Below are 14,719 nucleotides of genomic sequence, written 5' to 3' on the forward strand. Positions count from 1 at the left end.
TATATTGTCAGCGATTTATGTAACATAAACATCAAGATTTTGTTCATCAATAACATGAGTGAAGTTAGATAGCTTACTTTGCATGCATGGAAGATACATTTTTTTTTCAAGTTGCTTAATTTGTAACAACTTAATCTGAGCATAAAAAACACAACTGAACTCATCCGTAGCTCCCCCAAGTTATTTTTATTAGGAATAATGAAAAGGTATTTTTTTAATGCTAAATTGTAAAATTTGTTCTGTAGTAAAAAGCATTTGACCAGAATACCAAGCAATATAATCATTTTTAATGGCATTCATTTTAAATTACTTATCTGAGCATCTTTTAACGACTACCTCAGCTCCTTAAAACATCCATGCTATTATTTAGCTCACTGCAGTCTTATTTGATATAAAAGCCATCTGAAGGTTTGGACATTCTTAGTGGGTTAAACCTGTATCTCAGTTCTGGTGGCTCAAAACAGAGGAGCAGCTGTGGCCTGTACCCCAACTTCCACCATTAATTTGCTAATGCTAATGCTAACTCTAATCCCCTAGTGACCCTGTACTATAAGTGAGAAGCGATCTGTCTCAAATGGCAAGTTAAGCTGATACAGAGCCATCTGTGATCAGGGGCCAGCTGGGCCTAGATCTGTTGCTGGGTAGGTTAGGCTCTTGACACTTGTTGGTATAGATGTGCCCTTACTTTCATTTGTCACAGCTATAATTCAGTTATGAATACAAATTCCTTTTCAAGCAGCTGAATGGTGGTGAAAGATCTTTGAATGCCTTTATAGATAGGGACCATGCTCTTTTCTACCCTGCACAGACAATAGCTACTACAAAGAAAGCAATTACAAATGTTCGTAAATATTGGTGTACAAGGTGTTATCTAGCTCTTAATTACATCACTGTTGCAGGACTGTTACAGTCTTATTACTGACTGTTTGCTTATATCTAAAGGCCCTCCAGAGTTTGTTAAGCTTCATGATTGCTGTGGGTTTTTTTTTTTCATTATGCTAACATCGTATCTTCACTTTCCTTTCACAGGCTCCTCTCTTGTGCTCATCGCAATTTCTAAAGTTCTTAATGGCAATCCAACACCTCTGTCCAGCTCTGCTTCATCTCAACCCATCCTGGATGTTTCTGTTGGTCTGGAGGAACATGATGGTGTCCTTCGGGATGCAGAAAATCCTGCCATGCCTGCTTTGGTAGAAAGTTCCCAGGAGAGTTCTGGGTTCTTCAGTGAGGACAGTGAAGAGAATAAGGGTCCTCTGGCATTGCGGAAGTGGGATGTTCAAGCAGAGCTCAACTCCAGTCTGGATGCAGATTCATTGATAGGTATGTAAAGCTTGAATCAAAGCAATAGTTTCATTAGTGTTTTAAATTGAATGAGTGTGATTCATGGTCATGGGTAAGGTATTCAGAAAGCTCTGCCACAGCTTTAAAATGTGGACTTTTTCATTGTGTAATTATGTTAACATCCTGGACCTATAGCTCTAGAATGGTGATTCCTCCACTGGGGTGCCATTTAACACTCATAACTCTTAAAAATTACACAGTATTAAACAATTATAACAATGAAAAAAGAAAACATGCACATAACCATACAAAAAATCTTTTAACCCAACTTTGGCAATAACTCATTTTTATAATATTCTTTGGCTTACAATGGCTGCATTTCACTCTTAAATGAGTAACAGCATTGCAAGTAACAGGACTGAGTTATTTAGCATAGAGTTAGCAAACACACACTAGCATCCATGCTAACTAGAGTCCATGCTAATGATACATATGAGGGCAATAAAGACTTTCTAATGATTACTTTAAATTCATTTTCTTAATTAATCATTTATTTTCAATCTATGATTTGGGTTACAGGGATGTACTTTCAAAGTGGCCTCACCAGTCAATATCACTATATCATTGAAACTTGGGGAAGAATTAAAAAAGAAGAAGAGAACTTTTAGTCTTCCCATGACCTTTAGGAAATTCAGATGATGCGACTTCCTGTTGAACATGCAATTTGTGGAATATTCCAAGTATTTCAGGGAATAGGGGTGAATATGTTCAGGTAATGGGGTTGAGTGAATGTCATGGGACATTTGTGGGACGTGTACTAAAATGTACATTTTTCGTAACCTATAATGGATGACTTGTGGAGAAGCATGACATGAATTTTGAAATGTTTGATATGATAAAATATGATTATATTTTAATGTAAATAAAGTTATAGTTGGCTAGAATAGGCAACAATGCTGTTTTAAATTATCTATCTGAAACCTGCACGTAGGTTATTGTGAAGGATACTTTATCTATGTTTAAAATACCTTTTACTTTATATACATATTTGTACTTGTGATATTAGTTGGACATAAATGGCATCCCAGTCATGGAATTTACAATATAAATTAGTGGTTAGCACGTTTGCCTCGCACCTCCAGGATTGGGGGTTTGATTCCCACCTCTGCCCTGTGTGTGTGGAGTTTGCTTGTTCTCCCCGTGCTTTGGGGGTTTCCTCTGGGTACTCCGGTTTCCTTCCCCAGTCCAAAGACATGGGTTGTAGGCAGATTGACATCTCTAAATTGTCTGTAGTGTGTGAATGGGTGTGTGTGTGTGTGTGTGATTGTGCCCTGCAATGATTTGGCCCCCCATCAAGGGTGTCCCCCGCCTTGTACCCTGAGTCCCGCAGGAGACACTCCAGGCTCCCCGCGACCCTGTGTAGGATAAGCGGTACAGAAAATGGATGGATGGATTAGATTAGCATAACTCCTCTTTCCCTATTGAAAACAGAGAAAAAATGTATATCTCTCATATTCTGAAATCGGTTCTTAGGTAAGCCACATAAAGCATTTCCAGACCTGTATGCAGCTAGAGAAGTGTGTCATATTGTAGTATGACTCATCAGTATTAGCATAAGTGGTCTCATAACTGTCATTCATCTGACGAAGCTCCATCTTGAGCTGACAGTCCCCATCCCAGAATATTGCCTGAATGTCAAAACAGCAATTAGCCTAGCGAAAATGTGTGCTAAAATGCTTTTTGCACTTTAAAATTACGACTGTTCTACTTCCTGCTAGCCTTTAGAGAGTGATGATAATTTTCCCCTCCCTTACTAATCTCTGAGAAAGCTTTTTACCATTTAAACAGTTTAAACAGTATTGCTGTTTGCTCTTATATTTGACATATAGTTGCGGTCCTGCTGTATGGCAGTAAGGATGAAAGATTGAACACGGCTATATTATCAAGACTTGCCAAGACGTGTGGGATTGAATGCCTCTTAAAAAAAAAAAAAAAATGCTTGCCCTGTAAAGTTGGTTTCAACTGAGGCACTCATTCTGTCAAACTTCTTTCCAGTATAAACTTGGTGTGCAGGTGTGTGTGTGTGTGTGTGTGTGTGTGTGTGTGTGTGCGTGTGAGATAAAGAGAGTGTGAGAAAATGAAGGCATATAGAACAGTGCTGTCGACCAGATTTTCCATGATGGGTGGTGATTAGAGATTTGGCTTTGTCCTTTGTGTCGCATTGCTGTATGAAAACACTGTCATGATGCTAATTACACTGAAGCACCTGCATTAACTCATCTCACCTTTTATTCTCTATTCAAGAGTGTAAATTTGTTGTAAATTTGTATTTACATCTCTAAACGCTTACTATTAAACAGGTTTGAAAATAGAGCCAGATTTTCTTATTCAGCACTGACACACTTCACTGACCATTACTATTGCACCATTTGGCATCTGACTGGAGAACAGTTATGCTTCCTGTTTTCAAGTTTAAAAATTTCTGATCCTGTGCTACCATGAAAGAGCACCTTCCATTTTCTTAACTTTATCCCTGCACTGTTATAATTTGGTGTGAGTCGTGCTGCTGCGTGTTGTTAATGTTTTGAATCACTTTGTCACATTGTCTTCTCATCATTATTACTCATCAATAAGCATCATAATCATTATAACATAGAAAATATTATAATATTACCACACATACACCTAGTCGATGGTCTTATCCAGTGATGGCTGGTCACAATATTGAATTGGAGAGCTAAAAAAAGCAGGTACCTATCAGTAAATCATCATCTCTATTAGGAAACCATTGCGGTTGATCCATATAGCATGGGGTCTCATCTTGGGCATAAACCTTATCGTTCTGTTGTTTGTCCATTTGTGTAATTTGTACTTTCTGCTGTATGCTGTTTACTTCTGGGTTCTCCAAAGACAGTTTGAAAAATCAGTGATTGAGAAAGTAATCCACATAGTTCATGTTTATTATACCCACTACTGTATTTCACATGTGCTTTCTCAGTCCTTGCTGATGATGTTATGGCTGAATCAGCGAAGCAGGCTTAAATAAATTCGCTCCAGTGAGCATGAAACTACGGGTGGCTTTTATTAAGTTTAAACATTTTACAGGACTGTCACTGATAGGCTGGGTGAATCTACAGTCTGGGCTAGAAAGAAATCAGCCCCAGCCTTTATTTCATACCATTTTGTGTATTTTTTTCTTGTGACTGTTGGTGGTGCTGTTGTTCTTGGTTTCACAAAATGAAAATATAATCCACAATCCAAGATGATGAGTATGCCAAAATAGGGAGGGCTTAACCGTGATAACCCATTTATTCCAGCTAGCGCTGGTGTTGTCATAAATATGTAGAATAAGCTAGCTGTGCGCACCTATTTTGAAATTCATGCCTGTGATAGAAAGTATAGTGGTAATGTAGATATAAAATGGTTTCATAATAAGATCTTAGAAGGCCAAACCACTGTTAAAGACAATTCACAATTAACTTGCCAAACTGCTACAATACCATTATGTATAGACCCCGCTATGTTATGTGGTCTGAGGTAATGTGATTAGCTCTACTGTATCTAACAATAGTGCTCTAATTAGTTAATTACTAAGTTATTAGCAGGCATGGTGGTTTATGCAGGCATGTGGGCACAGCTTTGTTGAGGCCAGTGTGAGTGTGTGTGTGAGTGTGTGTGCAAACAGGTGTGTTCCCCTCACCTTCTTGGACTTTGTCTGTGTCAGTGTGAACAAATTGCACTGACAGCTACCCCTTTTCCTTGGTACTTTTCTTATCGTGCTCAAATGGTTTGTCCAAGTAAGACATTTGTGTGAATATATTTCCTGTAAGAAAGTGAATTAAGGCATTAGCTGTAGTGTTAAGGATACGTTTTTAGATTCTCTCTTTTTGTTTGTTTGTGTTTTTATTTGTTTGAGAAATTTATACTGCTGTGACTCATTGCACTCCAAATATGTCTAAACATCCACTACATGATAAAATTGTGAAATACAGCAATGTGGAGGGGGAATAAAAAGTAGAGTACAGTAACGTATACAGTATCTCTTTGTCTATCCATCTGTCCGTCCATCCTTATTTATGTCCTTTATTATTCTCATTCTCTCTTCTTCTTTGACCAGTCTCTGTCTATTTTTCTTCTTTTCTCTTATCTCCCCTTTCCATCTTTTTTTGGCTTGTTTGTTCATGTTTTTCTTTCTTTCTTTCTTTCTTTCTTTCCATCCTTTTCTTTCTTTCTTTCTTTCTTTCTTTCTTTCTGTCCACACCTTCCTAACCTGTCAACAATCAGCTCTTCACATTATAATTTGTTTACTTGAGCACGCTGTCGGCTAGATAACTGTAAATTTACAGGCTCGGTTTGTGGAAGCTAGTTTGCTTTATTGCAGAAATTTGTACTGCTGTGACTCACTGCACTCCATGTCTAAACAGTATCCACTGCATGATAAAATTGTGAAAGAGAGGAATGTGGAGGGGGAATAAAAAGTATAGTATAGTATAGTATACAGTATCTCTTTTTGTCTCTCCATCTATCCATCCATCCATCCATCCATTCTTATTTATTTCCTTTCTTATTCTCCATTCTAATCTCTGTTCTTGTCAGTTTTTTTCATTGAATACAATGGCACAGCGTGAATGACAGTTGCCTGACATGTATATGAATACAATATACACAACTCCTTTTCCCCATGTCCTCTCTCAGGTTATAATCCATCCTCCACTCGTCCTTCGTCTCTCACCCTTCGCCAGGCTCCCAAGAAGTCTAATTCCTCCTCGCCTTTCTTCCTCCCTGTGGTTAAAGCTTCGGACCCAGAACAGTGGCATAGGGAGATTGAGGCCAGTGGTTTTCCAGTTCATTCTTCCTCTCCACTGTCTACCACAGCTGCAGCTCCACTCATACACTCCTCCGTCACAGACACACACTCCTCCATCACTGAGTCCATGGCTGGGTTCTTTGGACCAAACAGCCCCCTGCCTGAGGCCACGGCTGGTGCTGACAGCCCTGAGGAGGACTTTGATGATGTAAGAGAGAACATCCTCACCCAGGCACCTACCATTCCAGAAATAGGGGTGTTCTCTAGCCAAGTGCCCTTCGAGCCTGACGATTCCCACCAGGACGACTCAGAGGAACAGGAGGAAAATGAGGAGATTGTGGTGTTCCCAACAGAGGTAGATGGACAGGAGGTAGATGTTTGGAAGCCGCCCTCTTCAGCAGATTCGGACACTCCTGTTGTGGCCTTCACGGAGACAGCCTGGCATGAAGCAGGGGGGGAGGAGGAGGAGGAGTCAGAGGAGTCTGAGCTTCGTCATGGAGGCACTGATTATCTGTCAGAGACAGACCTGCATGGTTCCCAAGAAGCAGTGCAGGTAGATAGATGAATGGATGAATGGATGGATGGATCAAAAGGTGGTTGTACGGGTGGGTAGATAGGTGGAAGATGGTTGGGTGGGGGGCTGGGTTGATGGGTTGGTTGAGTGGATGGATGGGTGAATGGACGGACGGATGGATGGATGGGTGGAGAGATATATGGATATATGGACAGATAGATAGATAGATTGCATGGGTATATAAACAGATGGACAGACTAAATAAGTAAAATTATTATCAGAGGAAAAATTGTGTTTTAATTGAATAAAACAACATGCAATTACTTAAATAATTTATTAAATAGAAACAAGTGGAATATGAAAGATTCAACAGTGCTGTGATACTGTACCAGATATAAAATTTTACAACTAGCACCAGGGTGATAATATTAATAATATAAACAACAATAGTCTAAACCAGAAAACAGAATATCACATGATCTTGTAGCAGTTGTCTGTGAGTACCTGACTTGTTTAAGGTTCAGATAACTTTTGATGCAACAAATTCTGCTAATAGTAACAATAAACCATATACAACAGCCATTTTTTCTACACAATACAATTCAGGTCATTTCAGTTCCTTTTTAAAACCAACAAAAGTTTTCATATTAATAGAAGGCACTAAAAGAAAAGACCAATTCTGTGTACTTTTCCCTATTTATACTGTACGTTATCTGAAACACAACCCTTTTAAAAGTAAAGAGAGAAATTTCGGAGCTTTGGCTGAATGGATTTAATGAGGCACGTTTGTGCAATTTCTCCTGACATTTCTTGACATTTTAATCTTTTGATCATCCTGCCTGTCAGTAATGAATGGTGTTAATTATTTTAAATGATTCACTATTTTATGTAACTGATGTTAGCAGAAATTGGGAGATATCACTTCCAGTGACACATCTATCTCCCATCTGTCACTTTTCATTCAATCCTGTCTTTTTTTTCTAGGTAATTTGTGTTGACTGGAGTGATCTGGCAGGAAAAGGCTATGTCATCCTCAACATGTCAGAGGATTACGATTGTGTAAGTTTCCATCTTGTCCTTTTCAAATTTTGATATTTCTCCATATACAGGAGATTTCTATTTCTAGCAAAATAATTTTATCATATCATTTATCAACACAGATCAGTTTTCATCTGTTATCTTTGCTGCGGTTTTTGAATCCTCAGCCTTTTTGCAGCGTCTTATTTAGGAGTATGAAAACCACAGGCTTACCTTATGACAGTGAATGAGAGAGGCTTCTGACTGACAGGATTAACTCAGTGTGTGGCTGGGTCTGTGATTTTATATATATTTATAATTTTATATATTATATATAAGATGATAGACAAGTTTAAGCCATCCTTCTTGTCTCACTGCTACTACAGGGGTATTCAACTAAAATTTGTGGTCCAGTTACATAGACTTTCTTGACTTTTTTAAAATTGTTATTACTATTATTGTTATTATTATTGAATTTTATTTTATTATTAGCTGTTTTTGATACATGCCTATATACTTTGTTTTATGCTATGTACTTCTGTTTCTATTTTCTTTTCCCATGTAAAGCACCTTGAGATGCCTTTTTAAAGGCACTATATAAAATAAAGTTTTTTTTTGTTTGTTTTTTTGTTTTTTTTTTCCCCTTACAATCAATTTGCAACTAACATGACTGAATGACACCAACAGTTACCTTTTAATGTTTATGATTATCTGCTACAGAAGCTACAGTGATTGAGGTTTAATTCAAAACTGGAGTTTTTTTTCCAAGTACTCTGTTCAGTCCGCTGAAGTACTTTGTTGAGTCCGCATCTGCGCCACAGACTGACAATTGACAACCACTATACTAGAGATTCAAAACGACTTAAAAGATCGAGGACATTGACTGGTTACCGTTGCAGTACCGTATTGAGTTTAAAATTTTGCTTTTTGTGTACAAGGCTGTTAATTGTCTTGCTCCTCAGTATCTTTCGGAGTTGCTCACTGTCCACAATCCTGTCAGATCACTCAGATCTCAGACTACACATATGTCGTGGATTCCCAGAACAAGACTAAAATGTAGGGGAGATAGAGCTTTCTCTGTTGCTGGTCCCAAACTATGGAACACTTTGCCTCTATCTATCAGAACTGCTTCTACAGTGTTTGAATTTAAATGTCTGTTAAAAACTCATCTTTTCTCCTGTGCTTTCAATGATAGGTGATTGGGTTGTTTTAAGGTTATATGGATTTTCCTGTTGTATACAAGCTTATGCAATACTAATGCAGCGATTAGGTATGTGCATTTTTTAAATGCTGTAATTAGGTTTATGCTTTATGTACAGCACTTTGGTTAATGAAAGTTGTTTTAAATGTGCTTTATAAATAAATTGAAAATTGAAATTGAAAAAATTGACATGCATGCTTTACAGTAATGACCTGGATGGTTATGTTTATGTTTTCTAGTTATATTTTACATCGTCTTTTTTATCCAGATTTATCCAGTGTTCATATTTTAGGGGCACATCTGCAGTATTTGGGGTAAAACTACTGGGAATATCAGTGCCTCCACTAAAATGCTGACAGCACTGTTTTTTTCAGCAAGAAACAAACAAAAACTGTCTCCGTTACACACAGCATTCTTGCACAGAATGCATAAGAGAATGCACAGCTTCATACAATTTATTAGGTATGGAGCAATATGATAAATTCACGTTATGATAACCAGATACTCTAGTATCACAGTTGTTGGTGTACCACAGTGATTGCATTTTCAAATTAGAATAATGGTTACAAATACCATTTTTCTCTTTTAAATTTTTTTTTTACCCTATTTTCTCCCAATTTACTCATTTGCCAAGCCGCACCCTCTAACTAGCTCTTTCGTATCACACTAGCACGTGCCTCCTCTGAGTCACGTGTAGCCAGGCATCGCATCTTCTTGAACTGCTGCTCAATTCCTCTTCCTAAAAGCGCCATCACTTTTAGGAAAATGCCATCCCTCCCCCAGAGAGAGCATAGCCAACTGAGTGGCTGTGCCATTTTCGGGAATCGAACTTGCAATTTTCCAATAATAAGGCAAACACTTTTCTGTTGCACCCTTCTGGGGTTTTATCTGATAACAAAAGCTGACAGCAAAACATTAGTTCTGATATACCGCCGGGTTTGCTGATTGCTGTATAACAACTGAATACAGCCTTGTAAGCGTCTGCATGCTGAGATTTTCAAACAAGTTCACATAGTCATGTAAGACACAGTATTTACATAAATACCATCATCCTACAGCCTTCCCTTTTTCCTTCTTGCCTTTATCTGTGTACATATTGGACTTCATATACACATGCTAGCATTGCAGAGTGGGTACTCCCTCAACATACCACACACTGTTAATTGCAGAGGCAGTTATTTTTAGCTTTATTCCCACTAGTCAGCAGCATTTTATCTGCTTTTCTACATTTGGGCTGGATTGTCCCCATACTCCATGCGCTGCCAAGTGGGGAGCCACTGTGACAGGACTTATGCAGTAAGTGTCTGAATCTCTTGGAAGGCCAGACTGGGCTACATCTATGTGTTCACTGCCTTGATATAGACCATTTCAAGAAAGCTGTGTCTGGCTTGGCCATCCCCTGACTGCATGGTGATGGCAATGTTGACATTGCATGCTTGGCTGGTGATTTGGATAAGTCACTGGACAGAGACTACATCAGATCCCTGGGTCCTGGTGACAGTGCTAGAATACAGAAGTGTCTGTCCAATTTCAGAGGTTTTCTGAAGACCTTCCATTTTCATATGCTGAGAATGGTAGACGAAGTTAAAGCTGTGCAGCCACAAAATGGGTTTATGTTTGTGGACCTGCTTTTCAGCCTGTTCACAGCACCAGAGGTGTTTTCAAGATACGTACAGGTGACCTTGTCTCCTCTGATGGCCAGTGGCTGTTTGGGCCTGTGTGCACCCAGCAAGGAGTGGCCATCCAGAACACATCCATCATTCTCTCTCACATTGTGGCTTTCGAGCTCACAGTGACCTAAGACAAGAGATCCCTAAAACCAACACTGTTCATTGGCATGAGGCTAGATCAGCATCTGTTGAGGATGCTCTGACTGCAGTCCTGTTAGTGATCCCTGTGGACTTGCTAGAACTGTGGGAATTCCAGAAGTGGGTCATCAGCCTGCAATTGGACCACAAAAAGTCTTTGTCTCAGCAAAAGGAGCTCAAGAATTAGATGCCAGTGAAAGACATTCCTTACAGAATGAGTTTAGTTGAGAGTGGAATAATCATCATGGATGCTTCTCTTAAAGGCCTCATGATATATGGTCAAAACATATCAACCACCTGGAATTAAGGTCAATCCATCTGGCCTTGAAGTTTTCAGATGTTGCCATTTGCTGTTCTGGTCAAATGGCCATGGTGTGATCTTTCAGATGAATCCAGGTTTTCTGCCCAAGATCATATCGCCCAACTTTGCGAATTGCTGGGGGATGGAGGGGTTGGGGTAGGTGGGTGTAATGCAGAATCCTAGTAAGGATTCTGACTGCTGCATTCTGGACTAACTGGAGCTTGTTTTTGCATCTACTAGAACATCCAGATAGCAAGGTACTAAAATAGTCCAACCAAGAGGTGACAAAAGCATGAACTAGTTTTTACACTTGTAGTGACATTATATTTCTTATCTTGGCAGTCATCTGAGATGAAAGAAGACTATCCTAGTAATATTACCTACATGAGCTCCAAATGAGAAACTGGAGTCAATGATCACACCAAGGTCTTTCCTTGCTGTAACTGAAGGGCCAGCCAGAGTTACTACATTACATAATTAGAAAGCTTGCTTCTACTTGCCTGTCATGGTCAGGTGGATGTCCACAAACTTTTGGCCATATAGTATATATAACACTGGTACTTTAAACCCAATATAACTGTCCGGGTTCCTTATCATTTGAAACTTGCACTGGATCTGTGGGAAGGTTCTAAAGAACGATTGCTGCATGAAGGTGCTGCTTATGGAGAATACCGCATATGTCAACATGTGACCTTCTTGAAAATACTTGGCATGCAAATACACATGAACAAAGGTGTAGTCAGGTGTCATACACTGTCACAGATGGTGCTATGGGGTTGATAGAACCAGAGTTAAATGCATAACTAGCTTTAAGATTAAAGGTCGTACTGGAACCACACTGTGGCGTTTCCTGAATTCTCTACACTGTTAAGGAGAACAAACAGCAAAAGCTGAAGTTCCCATACTGCATACTGGAATCTGTTACTCAATTATTTACTTGAATATGATATATATATTTGTTATTACAGTCATTCAATAAAAATAGTGAATCCTGCTTAAAAATATTACAGCATATAAAATATTTTAATATTTAATTTTCATTATTAATGGCAGTATAATGACCTTAATGGAATAACTATCTCAGATTCCACTGTCATAGGAATGTAGCAGTACACTGTTAATGCCTCAATATTGTCCCACCCCTGATATTTATATTCTTGCTATCTCTATCTGCAGTAGCAGCAGCTCCAGCAGGAGCACACAATTTCTTTAATCAGATTCTCTGTCAATGGTACTGCAGCAGGCTGGCCACAAAAAATGCACGCACACACACACATACACACACACACACCTCTCTCTGTCCGCACCCACTCCAGAATAGCAAAAATCGAGGTGCTTGTTCATCGTCATGGCAACTGCCAGGCATGTAATTACAATCAGCATGACATTCGGTATTTTGCACTGAACATCTGCGTGCCACAGCCAACGGCATGCCAACTAGGGGAGGGTCCACAGGGTATAGGAAGTATCAGCAAACAAATGCTGCAAAGAAAATAATTAATAAATTATATAATTATCAACTTTATTTATGCAATGCCATTTGTTTCAAAGTAGGGTACAATGAAACGGAAGAAATACACACAGCAAAAGCCAAAAGAAATGTCGTTTTGACATTTTTTAACAATTTTTAGGAGGCTGTTTAAGCAATGAAAAACTCTCCCTCTTGACCTTCAATTCTAAGTACTGTTAAAAGCCTATCATCTGATTGTAGGATACAGAATGATGGTCAATAATTATTATAAAAAGAATGATTTCCAGCAGTAGAAAAGACTGAATTTAATCCAGAATGAAGGCCAAGCTTGCTCTCTGAGAATTGGCCCTGCCAGATCCTGTTTGGCCAAATGAATCATCACTTGACACAGTAGGATTTGAAGCAATTAGGCTCCAAATTAGGCGTCTGCTTTGGCACAAGGACAGCCAGCATATGTGGAAATGACTGTATAAAAAAAAAAACAACTATGGCTGAGAAAACTTCAGTGTCTTGAGCTAAATGAAGCTCAGACAGCTCCAGGATTTTCTTGTCCCTTTCTGTCTAGTGAGGTAGCATATTTCTTATAGATGCACTCTTATTTTGATGAGTTCAGTGCATACATAACTTTTTTTGAATTTGCTTGCATGGCCCATCCAAATGAAAAAAATAAAATTGCACAATTTGCACAATACTGAAGCAGTGTATTACACTATATTGTTATAGATCTTGCAGTACTAGTTTGGTGTATACATTGGATTCTGGCCCCAATAGGTCCAAAATGCCACGAGTGTTAATAGCTGCTATAACATAAGTGATAACTAACTTCTCAGATGATCCACAACATTAAATGTAACTATAAACAGTTAAAAGTACAATCTGTTGTTCATTAATAAATTAAAAATTGTAATCATTGACAAATTACTGTGGTATCAGAGGAAAAAACATTTTGGGAAGCGTTGCTATAGGAAAATAATCAACTTCAGGATAATAACGGCATCACCTTTGCATCAGTAATGGATTTAGAGCTGGGTTTTTTTTTGTCCAATAGTGGAGTGTCCAATAGGTGACTCCATGTGATGCAGTATTGTGCAAAAGGGCCATGTTAATAGGAAATTGGATAGGTGATGCAAACTGCATATACCAATTCTAAACCAGGTTTGTGTGCACTCTGTGAACTCTTCATAATAAAAGTGCATCTATAATGAATACAGTATATATCACTAAACACTTCTCCAAAAGAATATGGATTTTCTTTGACCCCAAGCCTTGGCATTTTGCTTTTTCCTCATTATTTACCATGAAGCTTATAAATCCTTATTCAATAAATGTTTTGGCATATTTTCATGTTTGTTTTTTTTCTGCTGTTTCACTGAATCCGAGTCACTGGATGTTGTTGAAGATCTATCGGGGGTAGATGGACAGAGAAATTTGTCCATTTTTATTGCTGAACTCCTACGCTAGTGCAGCGTGTGAGTATAGTGAAAAAGACTAAAATAGGATGTACACTGTTACTTTAAATGTGGCTTGTTTGAACGTGACTCCCAGTACATTTCAAAATAATAGCACACAAACTCCATTTTTTGTCAAATTAGAGCAAAATTCATGATATTATTTTGTAAAATAAACGATTAAAACAGAAGAAAAAATTATAGGTTTCTCTCACCTCACATTTGTAAATCAGGCAACCCCACATGGGAAACCCTGATCTCGCTCCAGACATTGATGTTTTCTCAAATTAGACAGTTCTTCTCGTAATTGAGTAAGTAATTGGACACAACAATTGGTAACAAGTGGATCACACTATTCAGACCAAAGTTCCTGCCCTCAATGCTACTGTGACATTAGATTACTGAGGATTTTACCACACAGAAACCATGAAGATGGCTTTGGACTCCAATTGATACAAACAGTTTTGCTATAATGGCTTAGGACTACAATTACTATGATAGCATTAGGACTGCAATTTGCCACAAACAGTTTTGCTCTCAAGTCTCCATCAGTGAACTGTTGAAAACTTCAACAAAATAGACTTCATGTTAAAACTATAATGAATTTCCTGTTAACACAGTTGCACTTGTTGACCATGTAGTGCACAGTTATAGAAGATAATTATTTGTATAATTGCACTATCCACTGTCACCCAGATGAGGATGGGTTCCCTTTTGAGCCTGGTTCCTCTCAAGGTTTCTTCCTCATATCATCACAGGGAGTTTTTCCTTGCCACCGTCACCTCTGGCTTGCTCATTAGGGATTTATAAATTTAAAACTTAGATTCTGAATGTATATATCTCTGTAAAGCTGCTTTGTGACAGTGTCCAT

The 14,719-nt window shown here is 38.5% G+C and overlaps 1 protein-coding gene across 2 annotated transcripts in view; it reads left to right on the forward strand.

Moving 5' to 3' along the window:
• Nucleotides 1–14,719, forward strand: part of podxl2 (podocalyxin-like 2) — a 35,143-nt gene that overhangs the window by 11,451 nt on the left and 8,973 nt on the right. For both annotated transcript variants that reach the window (XM_053226969.1, XM_034313991.2), the window contains 3 exons: nucleotides 1,030–1,320; nucleotides 5,977–6,641; nucleotides 7,587–7,661. In XM_053226969.1, coding sequence (XP_053082944.1) covers nucleotides 1,030–1,320; nucleotides 5,977–6,641; nucleotides 7,587–7,661 — 1,031 coding nt within the window. The remainder of the gene's footprint in view (nucleotides 1–1,029; nucleotides 1,321–5,976; nucleotides 6,642–7,586; nucleotides 7,662–14,719) is intronic.

Source organism: Pangasianodon hypophthalmus, chromosome 20, assembly GCF_027358585.1.
Source record: "Pangasianodon hypophthalmus isolate fPanHyp1 chromosome 20, fPanHyp1.pri, whole genome shotgun sequence".
Taxonomy (NCBI): Eukaryota; Metazoa; Chordata; class Actinopteri; order Siluriformes; family Pangasiidae; genus Pangasianodon; species Pangasianodon hypophthalmus.